At 41.4% G+C, this 22,164-nt stretch overlaps 1 protein-coding gene across 2 annotated transcripts in view; it reads left to right on the top strand.

Moving 5' to 3' along the window:
• The window catches only part of VTI1A (vesicle transport through interaction with t-SNAREs 1A), a 1,126,058-nt gene that overhangs the window by 235,731 nt on the left and 868,163 nt on the right, over positions 1–22,164 (top strand). For both annotated transcript variants that reach the window (XM_078643783.1, XM_078643784.1), the window contains exon 4: positions 5,932–6,009. In XM_078643783.1, coding sequence (XP_078499909.1) covers positions 5,932–6,009 — 78 coding nt within the window. The remainder of the gene's footprint in view (positions 1–5,931; positions 6,010–22,164) is intronic.

Genomic DNA, 22,164 nt, shown 5'->3' on the forward strand with positions numbered 1-22,164 from the left:
TTGTATAGCCCGCGTATAGGTCTTATGCTAGGAAGTAGGACTTAGGCTATTGCTGGCTCATGAGTCTCAGAATGCTACAAGGTTGCTGTCCTCCCACTGCCAGACGGCCACCATGTGCAACGGTGGCATCACTATCCAGTACTGTGGCCATTTGATGTCAACTTGAAGGCATAATCCTACACACATCAATCAGTTCATCAGCTGGGTTCAGTTTGCCTGAACTCTGCTGAACTTTCTTTTTGGTTAAACTATTGCAGCTGAGGTTCGCTAACCTTCTTACAACCTTAAGACTTTTCAGTCTTTTATAGGGTGTTTGGTGATAAACATGCATCACAGGTATGCCCTGCACACCATAGTGTCTCTTGTTCTTTTAGTTTCGAGAGTCCCTCCCTCCAAACAAACCTGTTCCCATCTACCTTTCTGTGGGAGCCAGAATTTGCATATGAGGTGGAGCTGTGATGCATATGCATCAAGCTAACATGACTTTAACTTTTGCTCTGCAAACTGTTATTTTGTTTATTATTTTTAATGGAAGCACACCAAGATGATGACTGAGTGTTGAATCTTTTCAACCACTCACCCCCAGTCAAGAGATCTGGGTTTAATCCATCGTCCTTTTGCTAACTATGCCACCCCAGTTTGTGCCCAGCCATATGCAAATCCTTCGTGACCCTGTCCCTTCCTGGGAAGTCCAACCCGAATTGCCAGGCCAGGTCATCCCTGAACTAAAAACAAGCATCCTGGGACCGGTTTCTGGGTATCACCCCCTCATCAGTCAGGCTAGCTTGAATTCAGTGGTACAGCAAGCAAGGGACGTATGTCTGGGCATACCCTTGGCCACTTAGGGCAAACACAAGATGATGGACGGAGTGCTGAAATGTTTCAACCACTCACCCCCAGTCAGAAGATCTGGGTTTAATCCAGCATTCTTTTGCTCACTATGTCACCCCAGTTTGTACCCAGCCATATGCAAATCAGTCTTGACCCTGCTCCTCATGGTAACAGTCCAGCCCGAACTGCCAGGCCAGGTACTCCCTGGACACAAAAGAAGCATCCTGGGACCGGTTTTGGGGTATCACCTCTTAGCATACATGGCTGAAAACCCACTAACTAGGGAAAACCCTGTCCCGGGTTGCTTGTGTTCCGATTATGGATAACCTGGCCAGCAGTTTGGGCTGCACTGTTCCCACTGGAGCATGGTCAAGACTGATTTGCATATGGCCAAGCCCAAACTGAGGTGGGTGTGCAAAATAACCATGGATTGGGATGTGACCCAAAGTACTTACCAGTGACCGGGTATAATTAAAGCAGTACATCTATCACTTTTTGTATCTTTACTACATAAAGCTACAATAATAAATAATAAAATCTGTTGTGAAAATGGAAATATTTTGTGATGTGGTCTTTCCCACTCCCTTAGTTTTCATCTCCCTTGTATTGAACCAGAACAAACCAATTTGATATGAAAGAGGAAAGACGTCCCGGCGACTCTGAAGAGCTTAATAGGCCCTTCTTTTTAATAAGCCTTTTGTTTAAATGGCTCTATGATCTGTCGTAGGCCATTGGATTTCCCTAAGGCATATATGATCCCATGCCGACAGCAAGCATATTATGAGAGATGGGCTACTTTTACAGTGTCTTTCTATACCCAGATGGCCTCTCCTTCCTAAAACTTGAAGAGAAGTTTGAGGCGAGAGGCAGGAGTAATGTGACCTTGTTATGGCATTTGTAGGAACGTGGATTATTATGTAGTGAGGCTGGTTAGACTTCACTGTGCAATAATCTCACAATATCCCAGATAGGTCCTTCGTATACTAAAAAATCCCTAGCTCAGACCTGACAGTGTGGCACTGAGCAGTCAGTAGGAGTGTAAAACCTAATAAAATATCTACTTGGCCATGGCACCGGTTGCTTCTTAAATCTACTTGTCCTGTAAAAAACTCCACTTGTCTATTTAGTGCTGGATAGTGCGGTGACAAATTATGGCAGCAATCTAATTTAAGCTTTAATAACAGCCTCTCTGATTATGCCTGTCCATTTAGTGCTGAATAGTGTGGTGACAAATTATGGCAGCAATCTCATTTAAGCTTTAATAACAGCCTCTCTGATTATGCCTGGGCTCATACTATAGTCGGGTTTGAATACTAGCAATTCCCGCATTTTGGCACCTTTCCCCAACTCTACATATAGGGGCTGGAGGTAACGGTAAGCAATACTTCCAGGGTTGAAATGTCCTTTTGAGCCTGCGAACCTAACGTTTTAGGGGTTTTCACCAGGTCTCCTCTAGTCTTTTACTATATTGAAAAAGGTTGGAAATGTACTCCTGACAAGAAGTAAAACGTCGTCCAGGGTTCGGACAGAAGTGGTTGGAGGGAGAGTGTATTTGTAAAAGCTCAACAGATTTTCGCCCGAGCAAATCTGCACATGCATATTTGCTCATGCTAAAATGCAGTTCACAAATATTTTCTAAGAATAGGATGTCATGGTCTACTACTGTAAATTCTTGTGAATTCACGAAAGCCGTAAATCTGCACTAATGCAAGGACATATACCTTGGGTGCACTTTTGTGACTTTCTTTAAGAATTAGGCCCCTAATTAGGTCTGACATTTTACCTTTTTTGTTTATTATTTATTTTTAACTTCTATCTGTCTATCTATTGGCAGTGACCTCTTTCTGCTCTTTCACAATGAGCATGTCAGCATACGGAGTAGTTTTGTTCAGTGCCTGGAACTACTGGGGCAACATGAGCTTTTTGAGACCCAAAAATATTTTAGCTTTTTGCCATTGTGTTAAATTTGTGAGAGCTTGGCAGCTCCCACAATAACGTTTTACAAAAGCCATGTCAAAACAAGACACATATTGACAAAACCAAGAGGCTTGCCACATATGTTAGACCTATTGGCTTTGCCAGTGCTCGTTTATTTTCATGTTTCCTATAATCTCGTTGAAACTGGTTACACTGATTTTCCAATATACATACTTTTTGGGAAATACTAACATGCATCAACACATTTTACTAAATGTTGCTTCAAAGAAATGGGCCCTAAAATTTCCCAGTAGTTTAGCAAAAGGTTTTGTTCCTAGTTTCTTTTTTTTGTTAACATTTTATTTTGAAAGGAAAGAATTTTCAATCTTGCTTGCAAGCTTCTGCAAATATTTGCATCCAACCAAAGAGCATTCTGAGAGCATTACACGTAGCCTTAGCTTTTCATAGGTGTGTACACCTTTTTATACTGGAACCATTGTCCATAGTACAGTCTGAACAACATTTCCTCAGAACACTCCTGCTAATAGTAAAGGCAGTGCATTAATGAGCCCACAATAAAAGTTCAAACGGCATTAACATATGGGCACAAATATTACCTTAACTGCAGACAATGCCCTTCCCTCATCCATACTGTGGTACTGTAAACTGGCAGCCAAAGGGTTTGTACTGTGGGGCTGTTGCCTACTTGTCCCGCTGGAGGTCAGGTGTATGTTTCCCACATTAGACCATTTACTTTTGGGTGATTCCCTCTGAGGGACAGCGATTCTGTGGATCCTGGTGCGGTTTTGCCTCCATGCTGCAGGGGACTAGTGCCTCTAGTCCAAGAGAGTTTTGAAGTTGCCTTTGGCTTGCAGTGGGGTTCCTCTATTCTTTGGAACTGGTCTCTGGTCAAAGACGAGTCGTAGTCATGCAGTTGCAGGGTGGTTGCCGCATGTGCAGTTTTTGGCACCATTTCTTTGTACAGGTCCTGAAGTCAGTTTTCTGTTTTGGTGGCAACAGCTGCAGGCTGTCAGCCAGGGCACATAAAAGGCTGGGGAAACCAGGTGGATAACCTTTTAAGTAGCCACTTAGATGCATGTCACATTAAATACAATGTTGGTATCAAGCAACTTGTCTCATCAAACCAGACTTGTTCCCCAAACATGGCACTTTTCAGTGGGACCATAATGGAGCTGGCCTCCTGGGGGTGCCCCGGTGCTAGTCCATGTTGTCTAGTGACACCCTGAACACTTATTGTAGCCTCTAATTGAGGGATGCTACTATTGGGACTTATAAGCTAGCTTGCACTTATATGTCCACACCTTCAATATAATGCTCCCTGCCTCCTGGGCTCAGGAGGCCTACCTTAGTGGTGACTGACATATATTAAAAATAGTGCAGTGACCTTTCCACTCATGGTGAGGGCAAAGTCGAATTTGAGCAGTTGGCGCTGCTCCTGCAGCCTGCCTTGGCAGGCCTGCTGTCATCTGTTTGCTTGGGTCACTCATGGTGGCACAATCACTGCTGCAGACCCTTGTGACCTCCTCAACTCCCATCCCTGGGTATGCCTGGTACCACTTACCAGGGACTTACAAGGGGGTTAATGTCCTTGCCAATTGGGGTTACCTGTTCATAAGCATTATATTTTAAGGAGAAAGTACTGGCATCGGGGTCTGCTTAGCAGGCTCCAGTGCACTTTGAGAGTCAAAAATCATCAGCATTGAAGTCCAAATGGGGAAAAAAAGTTGGGGGGGGAAACATGCAAAAAGACTGTTTTCTTACAGCATTCAACCCCTTAATGTACCCCTCCCATGATACCACTTATATTGTGAAAAGTTGTGCTACTGTCATAATGGCCTGGGTAGCCATATTATATCAGGCCAGCCATTCACATCAATGCACGGTCCTATGTGGACTGCTGTGAAGCAGGACGTTTGTGGCCTTTCTTAACTCTCACACATTCAGTAAGGAAGGGGTTGGTTGCACACAAGATAAAGTCATTTCCAGAGGCTCAAATTGGCCCTTCTAATCCACAGTCTTGCCACACAACTTCTAACATAATTTATTTAACTTGCATTATTAAATGTCACCGGAATCCAGGTTCATGGAGCAGGAAAAGGAATACAGGGAAGATTGTAGCAGCAGCATGGTATACTCCAGGTGCTGCATGTGTGTAGCATCCAGTTGATTCCAGTTTACAGAGGCACAGGATATCCTTGGGAAAGTGCCAGACAGAGCACTTAACAATATTTTTATGCCATACTTACCCAGACAGTTGCACACTGATATTACCTTACACGTATTTACTATTTGAGGCCCTTGCCCCTAATAAACACGCGCCAGCGCGGATCTTCATGATGCAAGGGGGCAAACTGAGCTACTACACCAAATGTCATAATTGTTCTTGGAATGAAGGGACAGGTTCTGCCAGGATTTTGAGCAGCACCTATCAAATGTCTGATTTTCCTGTTGCTACACGTAGAAGAGCTGAATATGATTTGTGGAGCATTTTAACCCTGTTTTTTCCTTCTATGTTTGGTGTAGAAAATAAAAAGCTTATAATATCAGTGTGTATTTAAAAAAGATGGGGCTTCTTCATTGTGGTTAAACGACATACAATAACTTGGCAAGTATTCTGTACCATATGAAAATAAACAGAACAAAGTATTCACCGTAGATATGTTGAACTCATGAAAATTGATATATTAGCCATGTTATCTGTTACATTTTGTGGTATGACGTTTCGCTCTTTACAAATCTGGACTAGATACAGCTAAACATTATGGGAATACTGATATATATATATATACACACACACACACACACATCTATATGTATACACACACACATATATATATATATATGTGTGTGTATATATATATATATATATATATATCATGTATATATATAATATCATGTATAGTAAAGCCATTGCACAATAGTCACGCCAAGGTGTAAGTGGCTCAGGCTACCACTGTTGAGGTGTCACTTTCTCATGTCACCTGGCCCTTTCGGCCTTCTCTGTGTCGACCCCTGGAGGCGCACCCTCTTTCCTTGGCCTAGTTGTGAACAGAGGGGTCCGTGCGGATCTTTCCTAGTCTAAATTGCCCGGGCTCGATATTGAGCGTGTCTGCCGCCAAGCTCCTCCCCTAACCCTTTACTTTCTTTCTTTCTTATTCACAGAAAAGGTCACGGATCGCCTACAGTGATGAAGTGCGCAATGAGCTCCTGGGGGACGACGGGATTTCCTCGGAGAGCCAGGTAGGATGCCGGTCACGGAGGCCTGCGGGTGTCTGAGGGGCCAGAGGGGTCAGAGGCCCACTGGGCGTCTCGGGCTGCCCCTGGCGCATTAGCAGCAAGCCATGCGGAAGTGATACTGTTTAATGCAAAGCTGGGCTTTAATCAACTTCTCAGTGTCGCCTTGGAGATCTAACGTGAAACCCTCGCCTCACCATCACTTGCTGCGATGGTCCCCACTTTCTTTTCTTCTCACCCCTTTGTTGTCCAGAAAGGCTTGATACTTACTATTTCCGAACAGGCCTCAGTCCTAGGCACACGGATTTGTGAAAGTGGCAAGAAAAATGCATCGGTCTGTTTTACAAAAACACAGCTTTATTACATTAACGCTGTTTATCCAACAAATAAAAGAAATCTCCTAGTTTGGGGGAAAGAATTGAATGGCCAAGCATCCTGTCATGTTTGTACCCCTTCGGCCAAATACACACCATTTAACAAGAGCCTTGCAGTTTACACAGACAAGTTTGCTAAAGGAACGTAGGCCATATTTACGTTTTTCTATAGCAAACTTAGCTGTGTAAACTGCATGGCTCCAGCGTAAGTGGGCAGTGTATGTTTTAACGTTCCTCTTCGCCTATCACAGGGACCTACAGCCTGATTCATCAAGCTGATTTGCGCTCGCAAAGGGCCAGATTCTGAGAATCTGGCCCTTTGCGAGTGCGATTTTTGCATTTGGTATTCATCATCCCAAATGCAAAAATCACTATTAGCGAAATCGCATATTTGCGAGGAATTGGATTTGAGGAATCTCTAATAGAGATTCCTTAAATGCAATTCATCAACCAAATAGAAATAGCGAAATCGCAATATTTGGTCTCAATTTACCACCAGGTCTGACTTGGTGGTAAATTGCGTAAATAGTGTAAAAAGCACTTTAGTGCATTTTTTTCTTTTGCATGTTACACACACACATGTCCTTTGGACATGTGTGTGCGCAACACCTGTTCAAATGTGCATTTTAGGGGTGCTACAGGGTGTCCTTTGGACACCCCTGTCACCCTTAAAATCGCTATCTGATTTGCGAGTAGCAAATTGCTACTCGCAAATAAGGGATACTCCCCATTCATTCCTATGGGCCTTTTGGCCCATAGGAATGAATGGGGAGTTATTCCTTTTTTTGCGAGTAGCAAATTGCTACTCGCAAATAGAGAACATGTAGGAATCGCTATTTATTTAGCAATTCCTACATGAATACCGTTTTGCGTGTCCTCAATAGCGAGTCGCTATGATTCGCTATTAGGGCCACGCAAAACGGCCCCTTGATGAATCAGGCTGCTAGTAATTAACAGAGACAATAATACCCTTTTCGCAAGCCTGGTAACTGCAGCGTTAACACAAAACATGTAGGTAAGCACCCAATGTTTTAGGAATACTCTGAACAATCGGGGAGAGTCGAACACTGAAGCGGTGATGGCTGTTGGTTGGGGGTCAAGATTTGGATACACTCGGCCACCGCCTTCCCCGATTTTAAAACGTATGCTGGTTTCATGTTGGGAAGAACTCCCAAATCTTGTGCCATCCACACAAGATAATAGCCATATTATGGTATTCGCCTATTTCTTCAGAGCATTGCATTATTTAAATGTTTTAACCGTGTGCACAGAACCTACAAATAAATAAAAACGTGGATCAGTAAAGTAAATCCTTCTTTTTTTTTTTTTTTTACTTTATATGATTTTGAGTTACTTGATTGCATGTGATTGCTGTCATCTCATCACCCAACTCTCAGACACTGGCTCGTAAGTTGCTCGTGATTGGTTCAAGTAATATGCATTATGGAGCCTTGTCTCTACATCATAATGCCATTCATTATGTCGGAAACATTTCACGTTAATTCATATTTTTTTTATTTATTCCTGATGAATTCACGCCTTGGTGTCAATGCTTCAGGTTGCTTGGCCTTGCACCTGCATTAAGATGGGACACAGCTAGGGTGTAGTTGTTCTGAATGAAGTGCATTGGGGCTGCACGTTTGTGGAGCAGCTCCTACGGCAGGTTGCTCAGATAGTAGAGATGCTGTCTTCCGTATTGAATATGTGCACTACTTCATCAGTCGTCGGCCTCTACCAAGGGTGTTTTATCTAATTCTTTATTCTGATAGATCTTAGCAGGACGGACGCTTGCATTTTTATTATCAAGTCCCTGTATACGGGCCAAACAGATTGCTACAAATTACAGCATTCCAAAAAAGTAAAAACTCAATGCACAACCTATTAATGTGTATGTGTAAGTGATAAGCATAAAAGCAACACACAGCAGACTGTAATTACAACACATCTATGACTGTTTAAAAAAAACTGCAGGCCTCTAGCAGTGGTTTGAGCATAGGTTAACATGTTACCTTTTGCTTTTTTTTATTTTTTTATTTTTATTTAAACCAGCACATGTATTCAGCTCTGTACTTTGTTCTGCAGTAATACATCTTGACAGCAGTTGGGGTGGGGGGAACCCAAATGTAAGTATTTAAGGCGCTTTGTCAGTTAAAAATATTCGGCTGATGGGTGCACACACGTAAAGTGGCACAAATATGAGTTTAGAGGTAAAATTCTGAAATGTATACCTTTAGAATTACTCTTAACTTTGAAGGTAACTTCTTACTTTTATTGAGTTAACAAAAATTCCCAGGAGCAGCCTTGAAATATATGCCATTCGATTTCCAGGAGCACTTCCATGCAGAAAAGTTACGTTTGCTGAGTCCTTCTACATCCCCATTCCCACCTTGAAGCGTCACTTAATCTTTAATAGGATTTTTATTATTTTGCCCATTTAATTTATGGCATTGTGCTTTTATTGGTGGTTTAAATGTGTATATGGAAGCTATAATTTAAAAAACAAAACGTTGAAAGGGGAGTTTTTTGCAAATCAGTGAGGTAAACATTTGTCCTTCTAGGAGCAAGTCTGTGAGCCTTTCTGTGGTGAGTATCTCCTGTAAAAGTACAACACTGCTTTTGCTGGTAGGTCCGCCCAGAATCTCCCTCACAGCAACCCAAAACCTAGCATTTGCAACAGTGGCCATACTGGCAGAAGTTCCATATTCACATATACCATTTGAGTGTTAAAGTTCAGCCAGCCCTGGTTTTTGTTGATCAGGATTGGAAATTTGTCTTCGCGCATGAGTTTTTTGCACAACTACGTTGAACTTTGGCATAAAAATACCTTTCCTCTCCCTAACAGATTTTTAGAGTAAAATGAAGGACTTTGTATTGAATATTATGAGCAAACCTCAGAAATTTGGATGGGAACAAGAACACATTAAATTGGCTCACTTGATTTGTCTCTTTAAATGTTCCCTAAATTACAATAAACTCACACATCCGGTAGATTGTATATAATGCTACTGTCATATGCTCAGAGGGTCAGAAAAATCCTGCCCTTAATCCAGTAACTCAGGGCCTGAGGTATCAAAGGTTTTTACCCATTCTGGCTCCATGAAGAAATGCATTAGTACATAAGGGCCTGTATTACCAAGAATTATTGAATGTGCTCAGATGAAGTAGCAGTGATGCCATCAATTGGTTTGGCTGACTGGCTTCCTGTCTTTTCTTTTTGTATTTACTTGCCCAGGTGTAAGTCACAAGAGGTCACAACTCCACACAGTACAAAAGTCATTTTAAGTTCTCATATTGCATTAATTCTGTCCGTTGATGTTAATCGAGGTACCAAACTTGAAGCTGTTGTACTTGAATTTTCCAACATTGTTGACTACAAATCTTAGGTTGGTTTTAACTCCTAGATCCTTAGTCCAAAAGTAGAAGACATCAAATCCTTTCTAGCCCATTTCTTTATTATTCCACAACTCTAATATTCCCAAATCCAAGATGTACTCTGTATGGAAAATCTTTCAATGTAAATGTACATTTAAATTTGCCCACTTGATAACAGCAAGTCACTTAGTGCCGTTGTGTTGAGAAATGTAACTCAAAAAAGGCACACAAAAGTATTCCTGTATAAAACAGTAATAATGAAGAGTAACTAAAGGTTTCTGCAGAGACAGAGAAACTTCTTGTCTGACTGCAAACTTTTGATCGTCTTCGGTTTGGCCTTGCTGTGCATAAAGTATTCTAGACTTCAGCTACAGAGCAGGGGGGTGAAGGCGGTCAATTTAATTCCCTCGGATCTGAAGAAGGTTGGTATCATTTCATATAGCCCTGGCAGAGCAGATCATTACCAGACACAAATCTGTTCGTTACATGCCGAGGGTTTATAGCAAAATAAATAGAGCGCCATCATAAGTTCAGAAAATTGTGTGTTCGACCCACGATAATGTGCAAAGGGCATTTAATAGAGTTCAGCATTTACTCGTTATCTGTATGCAGGCAGAGCCGGCTGTGGTGTTATCGCCTTTTTTCTGTAATAATTTCGTAGTTCGTCACGTGACACGCCTTGCGCGCACACATACACGGATACACTCATACACCGACAGATGCTCTGCTTTTTTTTATTTTTTTTAATTTTTTTTTCATTTTTAGTCACAGCCAAAGGCTTGGCCTCCAGAGATTCTGCTGGCTCAAACTAGCGTAAACCAGATTTTTCAGGCTACAAAGAGACAGATTACCGCTTGCATTAAATTTTGCATTGAAACAAAAATCTTTGTCTTCAACAATAAATTATGCTGATCACTTTGATGGAAACAGAAAATTTGCCTTAAGTGTTAATACTGTTTCACTATTGAGAAAACGTTATCCCATTTTACGAAACAGAAAAATGGCTCTGACGTTTTTGAATCTTCTTTACTGGTGGAAAAGCTAAAATACAGCTTTTTCTGGATTTCAATGCCCCTCTTAGGCGAACGTTTAGAGACAAAAAAGCGAAGTTACCTTGCCTAGCTACAAATCCTGCTAGAAGCTTAAAATCAGCCATGCAGCACAAACAAGATAGAGCATTTCGGTTTTGTCTTGAATCCATTCATGAAGGTAGAAAAAACGACAACAAATGTGCAGAATTTTCAAGTGGCCATTGATGACGGCAGGATGGCTCTTCCCATGCGGACTCAATTGCAGGGGCGTTGTTTTAAACTTTGGCCCCTTAAGTATCGTGCTTAGCTTCAGAAAGGCCACCATGGGAAGAAGTGAGAACTTGCCATCCAGTCGAAGATTGTCTCATTTCTCGCCCACCCCTCTTTTTAAAGTCTTTCTATTTGCCTCTTGCAGGCGACGGAGACTGAGGCAGGTGACCATAGGAGGAAGAGAAGGGGTAGATTTGAGACCTCGACGGACGAGATATTTCTTTCTCCTTGGCCTGGACAAGTGCGTTGGTTCATACACTAGTTGACTGCTCTGCAGTGTCACATTTTGGGAAGACGCCTTTATCTCCCACCACAACCTTTATTTTATATACATCGCTGCTTCTTTCATTTTAGTATAGAGGAAAGACCGCTGTTTTTCAACTCCAGCTTGTGCGCAGTCCTGCTATTTTATTTTTAAAAGATCATGGTTAAAAGAGGAAGCATGCTAATTAGAGTTACTAATCCCAATAATCACATCTGTAAAATCAGTTGCCATGGAACATTGTACATTTATGCTTATATTGTGCATGTTACTTGTTTGCTACAATCCTCTGTTTTTTGTTTCTGTTGTTGATTGACACTGGTATCATGCAAACATTAAGCTATACCTTCTGATTAGATCAGAGCATTTCTGCATGTAGGCGCATTTGATATAATATTCAATTTTAAAAGTGGTTCGTTTGCCACAAGGCATGTTTGTTGGAACAAGCAGCACATCAATTTGATGTAAGACGTATCGTCATTGTTTAGCTACACCGTGGAAACGACAACTCTAGAGATAAATACATTCAAATAAATATACATATGCAAAAAGATTGCTGCGCATAATGTCTTGCATGGTTTGCTTTCAGCTGCAAATTTTAAATAATTAGGCTATTTATTCCAGGTATCATTCAGCCTTACAATCTCCCCTATTCCAAGTGACATGACGGCATTGGTCAACCCATTTATGATAGTATAAAAAAAATGATGCAAACATCAAAAAAGAATTTCCGTTGTTTCTTAGAGGTTGCCTTGCGTTCTTTCTTTGGGGAACTCTTAAGGCGTGAAAAAAAATTGGGAACATTTTGTGTCACCCGACCCACATGATGAGCATTCTCATATTTTAATGGTTACAGATTAGGTCGCTAGTTGTTCAAAAGGGGTAGCGCGCCTCTGTGCAGTGATTCATAAATATGACACTATTCTGTTTTTTGTTGGAAGCTGACAGTACTTTTAAAGGGAAGGACGTCCTAAAACTTGCTTCTTTGTACGTACTATCTGAGGGAAGCCGAGGAGGAGACTTGCTTCCTTCCTGGTAATATAGACACCCACAAAGTCAATCCACCCTTTATTTGATGATGGTGCCTCAGATGTGGTTTAAAAGAGAATTTCACACTTTCTTCCCTTGTTTTTATGTGACAGTGCGCGAAAGTGATCTTTACTCGTTCAAAACCCCTCTGCATGTTGTCTGTGTTTAGCTCCTTTTAATGTGTTTGTCTGTGATTTCTAAATGCTAAGCATGTAAACAGATAAATTGTCAATGTTAATTCAACACCCTGTCACAACTGATCTTTCTTTCCTGCCATTTCTTTCCTTTTTATCTTTTTTCCTCTGTGCGCTCGTGCTGCAGTTGATAAAATTACGCGAAGAGGTGAGTGTTTTCTAGCTTTTGGGTGGCTGTTTCCATTCTGAGTTTCTGAGCCCCGTATTCTTTCATTTCTCCTTTAATGGCTATTCACCCGGCTATAGCAGGTCAAGTCACTGTGCCCGCTTGTGTTTTCTCGCCCACCGGAGCCGGGCATGAGGCGGCAGGTGTCGTACAGTAAGAGAATTCATTCAGAAAAACACGTACCAATAGCACTGGCGTGAACCAGTTTACTTTTGAAATAACCGCAGTCGCTGAAGAAGGAGCGATATCATATTGCCGTAGAAAATAGACGAAACACCGAAATAGCTAATAAGGAAGCTACTGTTGTTAAATTATAGTTTAGGTCAATTCACAGTGCTGTGTAAATCAGAAAAATGAACTGTTTATCTAATCAGTTTTATAAATTGCGACGTACGGCAGTAAATATTGAATGCAAGAGGTACAAAGTAGTTGCAGCTAGACGCGATCCTAATTTTGTTGTGTTTCTGCCACCTAATCTATATATATATATATATATATATATATATATATATATATATATATATATATATATATATATATATACTGTGTTTGTTAAATTGAGTTTGTCAGGATATGAAATCCAGTGAGATTATTGCAATATGCTCAGCAGCTTTTGAAGACTGCTAGTGAAACCTCGCTGAATCTTGTTTATATACTGTATGAAATAAGTGTCCAAAAAGTGTGTGTGTGTGCGTATATATGTGTATGTATAAAAAAAAATGTTTGGCTGCCTATATTGCACAACATGTAGTATTTCACAGGGAAAATATTTCATGGTGCCCTCTTCAATATGGTCATCATTGTGACAGCTGACAAACCATAATGCAGAGCTTTACCATTGGCAAGGTTACTAGGATTACGGGGCATAGAGGGCCAAATTATTCAGGAAAGGTTATCTAAATACTGCTGCGAAGAATGCAAGGGATCCTGCACATTCTTTGGCAATACATGTTTCATCCTTTTGAGCTAGAGACATTTTGTTGATGAAATCTATAAATAGGGGAAAACTATGTGGCAAATTCACTAAATCTAGAATTATGCGGTAAAATGTTGAAACTACGGAATCCACTGTCCTCATCATTGTCCATTGTTGTAGCAATAATGTATTCTTGAAAAGTGAACGCCTAAACACACTAATCCCAGACAAGTGCCAGCTGCCAGCTGCCAGCGGAAGTTTGAAGAAAGTAGCTTTTACAAGCTCACAACCCCACCCCCCCACCCAAAAAAAAATCAGAGAATCTAAAAAAAATACATAGTGGGTAACTTGTAACACAATCATATATTAGCATCTTGCATTATTGTTGACATTTATAATCCACTCTTCCTTTGTGATATTGTGACATAATCAACCAATCAATCAATCAATCAATCAATCATCGAATTTGTAGAGCGCGCTACTCACCCGGTAGGGTATCAAGGCGCTGGGGGGGAGGGTCCGCTACTGCTCGAAAAGCCAGGTCTTGAGTTGTTTCCTGAAGGAGAGGTGGTCCTGGGTTAGCCATAGATAGATACATAGATAGATAGATAGGTATCACAATGAATAATAGGTAACTGTGTACTATGATCCAATTTTGCATCAAGAGGTTCTGGTTACATAAATAATTAGGCAAAGGCAGCGTGGATTATAAATGGCACCAATACTGCAGATATACATTTGCATTTGTACATATATATATATATATATATATATATATATATATATATATATATATGAGAAAAATAAAGGCTTCTTCCGGAGCACTTGGAACCCGTGGAAGGTGGCGCATATACCGGCGAAGCAGTCCGGTGGATTAATATAATTAGAGTCTTTCACAAAGTGACTTGCATGCGCTCTCAGACAAGAAGGCAAGAAGAGGGTCAAAGTAGTTGGTGATGCAGTTTAATGCACAACGCGTTTCAGCAAAGAAAGCCTTGTTCACGTGCAACCCCACACTCATAGACACCAAGTTTAAATAAAGTTGTTCCAGACTGTCGGCTCATAGTCAACAACAAAGTAGGACTAGCAACAATACGGTTTTGTGGCAGACATTTTGGAATGGTAAAACGGAAAATACATCGTGTTTATAAGCTCTCGCTCGTATTCAGTGAATGATACACATAATTAATGAAAAATTCATGCAAATATGCAAAACAATAATTATAAAGTTGTAACATGTAATCTAAACAATTGTAGTGTCAAAATCACATTATGCTTGAGAAAATCACACAATCCGAATATCGGCTATTGCGTTAGCCAAGTGGCATCAAGAGGACAAAAATGAGGCTCATATTATGCATCTAATGCCAAGAAAAGATTATGTAGCACTAGTCCCATTGGCTGTGTGTAGACAAGTATATAAATATATATCCATGCATGCCGGCGGTTTCAGACTGCAGAGCAATCTCTGCAGTAGTCCAAACAGGCTCAATGCGCTAGAAAACAGCACATAGCTCAAAATAAAGCAAATCGAAAAAAAGGCTAACAGCACCCCATGCTGCATAGCTTGTAGCAATGGTAGTTAAACATAAAAAGTGAAATACACATGCGTGGCGTGGATCTCTACCAGCATAGATTCAGTCAATATATGTAAAATACAAATATATGAAGTCCAAACTGGGCCTCTGTGGTAGGCATAGATCCCGGCAATGGCTGGGGAAAATCTGATTGAATGAGTGTCACCATCAACCCAACCATACAATTCAAAAACATGCATGGTAATTGTGACTGCCCAATGTTGTTGTATTCACTCTCTGCAATGGACTGAAATTTTATATCTGGAAAGGTCAAACCTTAAGGCTATGGTGTCAGGACGTGTGGTATAACCTCGAGCTGTGATTCCGGGAGTGCAAAGGTTGGGTGCGCCCGTGCAGGTGTGATCCAGTGGTGGGCCCCCTCCTTTCCTCCTAAGGAGTGAGAAAGAACAAAAAATGAAATCAAAGTTAAATGTGAAATGTGACTAATCAATAGCATGAGACAGACTAAATGAAAACGGATGATTAGACAGCATAATTAGAAAAACACATAAGTTAAAAACATGTCAGAAGAGAAAGAGCGTAGTCGGTACTTTAACATCATAACAAACTATGCTGAGAAAGTCTAGACAAATGCTGGCAGTAAATGAGGTTGATGGGCCTTATTCTCTAAGGTGAATGGCCAATTCCTCATCCATGTTAAGTCCTCCCGGGAATCTGGTTTGGAACTCAATTATGAGTTTGGATTCACGTTGTCTCAAGTTGAGTACCCTGTCACCCCCCCTCGGATGTTTGGGGACCTGTTCCAATATGAAGAAATTTAATTCAGAGGTATTGGAATAGTGTTTCTGTTCAAAGTGGCGTGCCACAGGGTATTTTGGGTCCTTGTTGGTAATGGCTCTGAGATGCTCAAGGATTCTTTTTTTGGCAGCACAGCTTGTACTGCCTATATACCACAATTTACAGGAACATTCGATGACATAAATCACAAATGTGGTGCTGCAGGTAAAGAAAGAGGTTAGTTTTTTACTGATGTTGTTATATTCTACAGATCCTCTGTATTTACTGTGCTTGCAAGCTTTGCAATGGCCACATGGGTAAAAACCCACTAGACCATGCTCAGAGTTAGTCTTACTATATTTAGTAATGTCATTCCTGACCACTAGGTCACCTATATTCCTACATCTTTTGTAAGTGATAGCAGGACGATCAGGTATACTGTTACCGAGAATGGAATCTGTCTTCAGAATATCCCAATTCTTGGATAACAGTTTTTTGACTTGGCTAACTTCTGAACTGTACGTTAAAATGAGTCTAGTAGATTCATCTTGCTCCACAGTATCAGCAGTCTTCTTATCAGTTAATGTTTCAGGTCTTGTTATTTCATCTGCTCTCAGTTTAGCTTTTTTAAGGACCCAACTAGGATAGCCTCTGCTTTGAAACCTGTTTATGATGGTTGCCTGCTCTCTCAGGTAAGCATCATTGGTATTGCAGTTTCTTTTGGCCCTGAGCAGTTCCCCGTAGGGGATGCTCCATTTTAGAGCTTCCGGGTGGCTACTCTGTGCGTGAAGCACACTATTTCCCGCCGTCGCCTTGCGAAACAGAGAGGTGTAGATTTTGTGGTCTTTGATCTCCAGTTTGACATCCAAAAATTCAGTTTGGCTGTCACTAACGTTGCCAGACAGAATGATGTTATAACTGTTACAATTAAGTTTTCTGACAAACTCTTCAGCTTCAGATTTAGTACCACTCCAGATGATAAAAAGGTCGTCGATGTACCGGAGCCATGCGACGACCTTCTTAAAATCCTCTGCCAGTGTGATACTACCATGGATTTCCTGCTCCCAATAGCCCATGAACAGATTCGCTAAACTAGGAGCGAAGCAAGAACCCATGGCAGTACCACTGATTTGCCTGTAGAGGGCGCCATCAAAGGAAAAAATGTTGTTCGTTAAACAAAAATTCATCATATCCATTATCATTTTGGAGTGTTCACGATAACACAAGGGTCTTTGTTTCAAATAATGTTCACACGCTTGAAGACCATGTTGGTGATCAATTATCGTATAGAGGGATTGTACATCCAAAACAACAAAACTGTATTCGGGTTCCCACACAATTTCTTCAATGTGACACAGAAAATCTTTAGTGTCTTTTATGTAGCTTGGTAATGAGATAACGTAGTCCCGAAGAAAATGATCTACGTACTTTGAGATACCTTCACTGATACTCCCGATAGAGGACACTATCGGGCGTCCTGGAGGAGCTGTTGCATTTTTGTGGAGTTTGGGAAGTAGGTACAGAATGGGAAGTCTAGGGAAATCTTTTTTCAGATACCGATATTCTTCCCAGACCAAGAGCCCCTTATCCTTCCATGTCTCCAATTTCTCCCAGATTACAATGATGCTCGTGTTGTAGGCATCGATGTTAATTGGAATGTAAAACTTGGTGTCACTAAGTTGTCTGTGTGCCTCATTGACATAGCTGTCACGGTCCATGATAACAATATTTCCACCTTTATCAGCAGAGCGTATTACTATGCTGTCATCTTCATATAGGGCCCTCAGTGCTTTCCTTTGGGAAAAAGATAGATTATTGTTCCAACCTCTTTTGTTGAGTGTATGTTTCTTGTTCCTTAGGCCCACCAACCCTTTGATGACGCAGTCATGAAAGGTGTCTATGTTGTCGTGTGGAAGAGTGGGCATAAATGTGGACTTGGCTCTAAAGGTGGTTTTTGCATGTGCATCCTGTGATAAATTCATCTCATCGAGGCACTGTGTGATGGGCATCGGTAGGTCATTGTTACTAGTGTCAGTATTCTCATTAAGATCTACCATGGTAGCTAATGTATCTGCATCTCCAATTGTGAAATTGGAAGTGACGATGTTATTGCTGTTGCCGGTAGGAAAATTTTGACCTAATCTCTTTAGTTTATGCCATTTGCGTAGTTTAAGTTTACGTACAAACTTAAAAACCTCAATTCGTGTATCAGTGAAATCAAAACAGGCACTCGGGCAGAAAGAGAGACCTAAACATAGAGTCTTTTTATCATTAGCAGAGATAGTTCTTTTAGATAGGTTAATAACAGTGTCATTTACCGTTTGTGCATCCATTAGTAGTTTTTGTTGGAGCGTGTCTTTCTGGTTCCCACTGCGCCCTTTGTTTTGTCGGTGTTCCCACCGTTGCCTGAGTCGTTTTTTCCTGTTTCTCCTCTTCCTCGGCCTCTGCCCCTTCCACGTCCCCTTCCTCTCGGGTTTGGCGATGGAAAATCCTTCTGGCTGTGTTTTTCTTTGTGGCGATTCTCCTTCATCACCCGGAATTCGTCTAAAAAATTCCTCCTGCGTACTACTTCTTCGCTGGACACACTGCCTAGTGTTGCATCAGATTCCGTATCGCTCACCGACGGATGTTCTTCCGGGACCCCACTTATACTGCCTGTACTTCTGAAGACATCATCTTTTTTGTAGAGATGGTCATACTTCCGGCTAAAGGTGAGTATTCTTCCACAGTCATAGTCGGCATAATCCCGATTCATTTTGCGTTGTTTTCGCAATTTAATTTCTTCCTCGTGCTTGATCAGACGTTCTTTCATGGCATCTAGAGTTTTTTTGAGGATATCATCATCCATGAGTGTTGACAAATCTGATATCAAGTCCCCAATTTCTTTCAATAGCGTTTCTCTGTCAATCCAGGCATACTGGATTAAAATCTCCAGCATTCCCTTGGAGCTTGCAGCTGAATGTTCAGACCAGGCTTTCAGCATCAACGGGTTAGGCGCCTCATATGTGGGTGTGATAAAAATTCTCAAACCCCGGGGTACCATTGATTGGTCCACATAATTTTGCAGGGAGATAGCTTCCCACCATTTGCCGATTTCTGCACGTTTTAATTTTTCCAATTTTTTCAGCTTTGTTTCAGTTGTTGAGTTAGTTGATTCTGTTATTTTTGTATTAACAGTGTTTCCTGCAACACCTGGTTTTCTGGAAAAAAGAGCCAGAGCAGCCGCTCTTCTCATTGTTTCCTCTTCCGACATGGTGGAGCTCGAAATAAACTGCTGTTGTAATTTTTGTCAACTGACCCCCCTATGCCGACTGCCCCTTCCCTAATTGGGAAGTTCCTTCTGCCACAGAAAAGTCAATATACTGCCATGCCCGGATCGCGCGGGCAGATCACGTACTCGATTCCAAATCAATGAGTACTGATAAACATATGATGGAGAAACCCCGCCCAACGGCGACCGCTGCACGACACACCGCTTCCCCGGGGAAATAGGATCGGCTCGAGTCTTCCGACTCTTCACCTTGCTACCTCCACACAAGGGGCGGACAGTCTGCGATACGGCTTACCTCGGGAGGGCTTCTCGTAGTCCTTGATAATCCCAGTGGAATCCTCTGTGTACGAATGAATTCGCTCAGGTAGGCCGGTTCAAGATTGTGCTCCTCCGTGGAAATGAGAAAAATAAAGGCTTCTTCCGGAGCACTTGGAACCCGTGGAAGGTGGCGCATATACCGGCGAAGCAGTCCGGTGGATTAATATAATTAGAGTCTTTCACAAAGTGACTTGCATGCGCTCTCAGACAAGAAGGCAAGAAGAGGGTCAAAGTAGTTGGTGATGCAGTTTAATGCACAACGCGTTTCAGCAAAGAAAGCCTTGTTCACGTGCAACCCCACACTCATAGACACCAAGTTTAAATAAAGTTGTTCCAGACTGTCGGCTCATAGTCAACAACAAAGTAGGACTAGCAACAATACGGTTTTGTGGCAGACATTTTGGAATGGTAAAACGGAAAATACATCGTGTTTATAAGCTCTCGCTCGTATTCAGTGAATGATACACATAATTAATGAAAAATTCATGCAAATATGCAAAACAATAATTATAAAGTTGTAACATGTAATCTAAACAATTGTAGTGTCAAAATCACATTATGCTTGAGAAAATCACACAATCCGAATATCGGCTATTGCGTTAGCCAAGTGGCATCAAGAGGACAAAAATGAGGCTCATATTATGCATCTAATGCCAAGAAAAGATTATGTAGCACTAGTCCCATTGGCTGTGTGTAGACAAGTATATAAATATATATCCATGCATGCCGGCGGTTTCAGACTGCAGAGCAATCTCTGCAGTAGTCCAAACAGGCTCAATGCGCTAGAAAACAGCACATAGCTCAAAATAAAGCAAATCGAAACAAAGGCTAACAGCACCCCATGCTGCATAGCTTGTAGCAATGGTAGTTAAACATTTCAACGCTATTGAAAGAAATTGGGGACTTGATATCAGATTTGTCAACACTCATGGATGATGATATCCTCAAAAAAACTCTAGATGCCATGAAAGAACGTCTGATCAAGCACGAGGAAGAAATTAAATTGCGAAAACAACGCAAAATGAATCGGGATTATGCCGACTATGACTGTGGAAGAATACTCACCTTTAGCCGGAAGTATGACCATCTCTACAAAAAAGATGATGTCTTCAGAAGTACAGGCAGTATAAGTGGGGTCCCGGAAGAACATCCGTCGGTGAGCGATACGGAATCTGATGCAACACTAGGCAGTGTGTCCAGCGAAGAAGTAGTACGCAGGAGGAATTTTTTAGACGAATTCCGGGTGATGAAGGAGAATCGCCACAAAGAAAAACACAGCCAGAAGGATTTTCCATCGCCAAACCCGAGAGGAAGGGGACGTGGAAGGGGCAGAGGCCGAGGAAGAGGAGAAACAGGAAAAAACGACTCAGGCAACGGTGGGAACACCGACAAAACAAAGGGCGCAGTGGGAACCAGAAAGACACGCTCCAACAAAAACTACTAATGGATGCACAAACGGTAAATGACACTGTTATTAACCTATCTAAAAGAACTATCTCTGCTAATGATAAAAAGACTCTATGTTTAGGTCTCTCTTTCTGCCCGAGTGCCTGTTTTGATTTCACTGATACACGAATTGAGGTTTTTAAGTTTGTACGTAAACTTAAACTACGCAAATGGCATAAACTAAAGAGATTAGGTCAAAATTTTCCTACCGGCAACAGCAATAACATCGTCACTTCCAATTTCACAATTGGAGATGCAGATACATTAGCTACCATGGTAGATCTTAATGAGAATACTGACACTAGTAACAATGACCTACCGATGCCCATCACACAGTGCCTCGATGAGATGAATTTATCACAGGATGCACATGCAAAAACCACCTTTAGAGCCAAGTCCACATTTATGCCCACTCTTCCACACGACAACATAGACACCTTTCATGACTGCGTCATCAAAGGGTTGGTGGGCCTAAGGAACAAGAAACATACACTCAACAAAAGAGGTTGGAACAATAATCTATCTTTTTCCCAAAGGAAAGCACTGAGGGCCCTATATGAAGATGACAGCATAGTAATACGCTCTGCTGATAAAGGTGGAAATATTGTTATCATGGACCGTGACAGCTATGTCAATGAGGCACACAGACAACTTAGTGACACCAAGTTTTACATTCCAATTAACATCGATGCCTACAACACGAGCATCATTGTAATCTGGGAGAAATTGGAGACATGGAAGGATAAGGGGCTCTTGGTCTGGGAAGAATATCGGTATCTGAAAAAAGATTTCCCTAGACTTCCCATTCTGTACCTACTTCCCAAACTCCACAAAAATGCAACAGCTCCTCCAGGACGCCCGATAGTGTCCTCTATCGGGAGTATCAGTGAAGGTATCTCAAAGTACGTAGATCATTTTCTTCGGGACTACGTTATCTCATTACCAAGCTACATAAAAGACACTAAAGATTTTCTGTGTCACATTGAAGAAATTGTGTGGGAACCCGAATACAGTTTTGTTGTTTTGGATGTACAATCCCTCTATACGATAATTGATCACCAACATGGTCTTCAAGCGTGTGAACATTATTTGAAACAAAGACCCTTGTGTTATCGTGAACACTCCAAAATGATAATGGATATGATGAATTTTTGTTTAACGAACAACATTTTTTCCTTTGATGGCGCCCTCTACAGG

Source organism: Lissotriton helveticus, chromosome 5_1 (assembly GCF_964261635.1).
Source record: "Lissotriton helveticus chromosome 5_1, aLisHel1.1, whole genome shotgun sequence".
Lineage (NCBI taxonomy): Eukaryota > Metazoa > Chordata > Amphibia > Caudata > Salamandridae > Lissotriton > Lissotriton helveticus.